This window comes from Rhinolophus hipposideros (genome assembly GCF_964194185.1).
Source record: "Rhinolophus hipposideros genome assembly, chromosome: 11".
Classification (NCBI taxonomy): Eukaryota; Metazoa; Chordata; class Mammalia; order Chiroptera; family Rhinolophidae; genus Rhinolophus; species Rhinolophus hipposideros.
The window spans coordinates 38373757-38375416 of record NC_138057.1 but is presented as its reverse complement, the minus strand read 5'-3'; the positions used below and the strand labels follow the sequence as shown (position 1 = coordinate 38375416).

At 38.2% G+C, this 1660-nt stretch overlaps 1 protein-coding gene across 1 annotated transcript; it reads left to right on the top strand.

The window, feature by feature from the left end:
- Window positions 1-1043: 1043 nt before the first annotated feature.
- On the top strand, window positions 1044-1447 carry LOC308504843 (ATP synthase subunit g, mitochondrial-like; the record flags this gene model as incomplete). The annotated part of the gene is made up of 1 exon (XM_081066218.1): window positions 1044-1447. One exon carries the CDS (start codon window positions 1044-1046, stop codon window positions 1353-1355), a length of 312 nt encoding a protein of 103 aa, XP_080922344.1. The 3' UTR covers window positions 1356-1447.
- Between the last annotated feature and the right edge of the window lie 213 nt (window positions 1448-1660).

Below are 1660 nucleotides of genomic sequence, written 5' to 3'. Positions count from 1 at the left end.
AGATAATCCAGGATAATCTTCCCCTCTCAAAATCCTTAACTTAATCACATCAGCAAAATCCCTTTTCCATGTAAGGCAATATTCCATTTTACCATTTTACCTTATAGGTAATTTCCATGTAGAATAATATCACAAATTCTGGAGATTAGGAGGTAGACATCTTCGGGGAGCTATTATTCTACCTACCACATCTGGAAACACCATCTTGTTAGCATGATGTGCCTCAGCCTTGACCTCTATTAAAAGACTACAGAGATCATCTCTACTCATAAGGTTGCTGTGAGAATTCATTGATTCATTCACGTGAATGGTGCCTGGAACATAGTATATGTTCAGTAGAGTTGGCTATTATTATAACTATATAGTTATCCATTTATCTTCTTTGCCCCACACTAGGCTGCTAGTTTCTTGAAGAAAAGAACTATTCCTGGGGTCTGGCATAAGATTTGGGACATATTTTTCACTCAATAGATGTTTGTTTGTTAAACTGAATTGCTCCACCTAGGAGATTTTAAGCCAGTAAAAATGATAGAGAATGTGAAATGTTAGGAAAAACATCATCATATTTTGTTATCCCTACAACCAAGATTACTCTACCAAGCAAAGCTATCATTTAGAATCAAGGGACAGATAAAGAACTTCTCAGACAAGAAAAAGCTAAAGGAGTTCATCATCACCAAACCAGTATTACAAGGAATGGTAGAGGGACTTCTTTAAATTAAAAAAAAAAAAAAAAAGATCAAAATTATGAATAATAAAGTGGCAATAGCTACATATCTATCAATAATTACTTTCAATGGAAATGGATTAAGTGCTCCACTCAAAAGACAGGAGGGTGAATGGATAAGAAAACAAAACCTTTACCTATGCGGCCCCAAGATATTCACTTCAGACTGAAAGACACACATAGGCAGAAAGTAAAGGGACAGGGAAAAGATATTTCATGAAAATGGAAACAAACAAAAATCTTGGGTAGCAATACTTATACCAGACAAAATATTTGATTTTAAAACAAAGGCTATAGGACTTTCCATCCGAGAACCATGGCCCAGTTTGTCCGTAATCTCGCGGAGAAGACCCCGGCACTGCTAAACGCTGCTGTGACTTACTGGAAGCCTCGATTGGCCACATTTTGGCACTATGCCAAGGTTGAGCTGGTTCCTCCAACCCCTGCTGAGATCCCTACAGCTATTCAGAGCTTGAAAAAAATAGTCAATAGTGCTCAAACTGGTAGTTTCAAACAGCTCACAGTTAAGGAAGCTCTGCTGAATGGTTTAGTGGCCACTGAGGTGTGGATGTGGTTTTATGTCGGCGAGATCATAGGCAAGCGTGGCATCATTGGCTATAATGTTTGAAGACCAATCGTTCACATCTGTTTCTTTTGGGTTTATTATTCGAATGTTCTTGGACCATGTGTGATCAGACTGGTATTTGAATAAAACATGTCAAATCAAAAATAAATAAATAAATAAAATAAATAAATAAATAAAACAAAGGCTATAACAAGAGACAAAGAAGGACCCAGTAATCCCACTTCTGGGTATGTATCTGAAGAAACCAAAACGCTACTTCGAGGGAATGTGCGCAGCCATACGTTCATTGCAGCGTTGTTCACAATGGCCACGATGGGGAGGCAGCCTGGGTGTCCATCAGTGGCTGA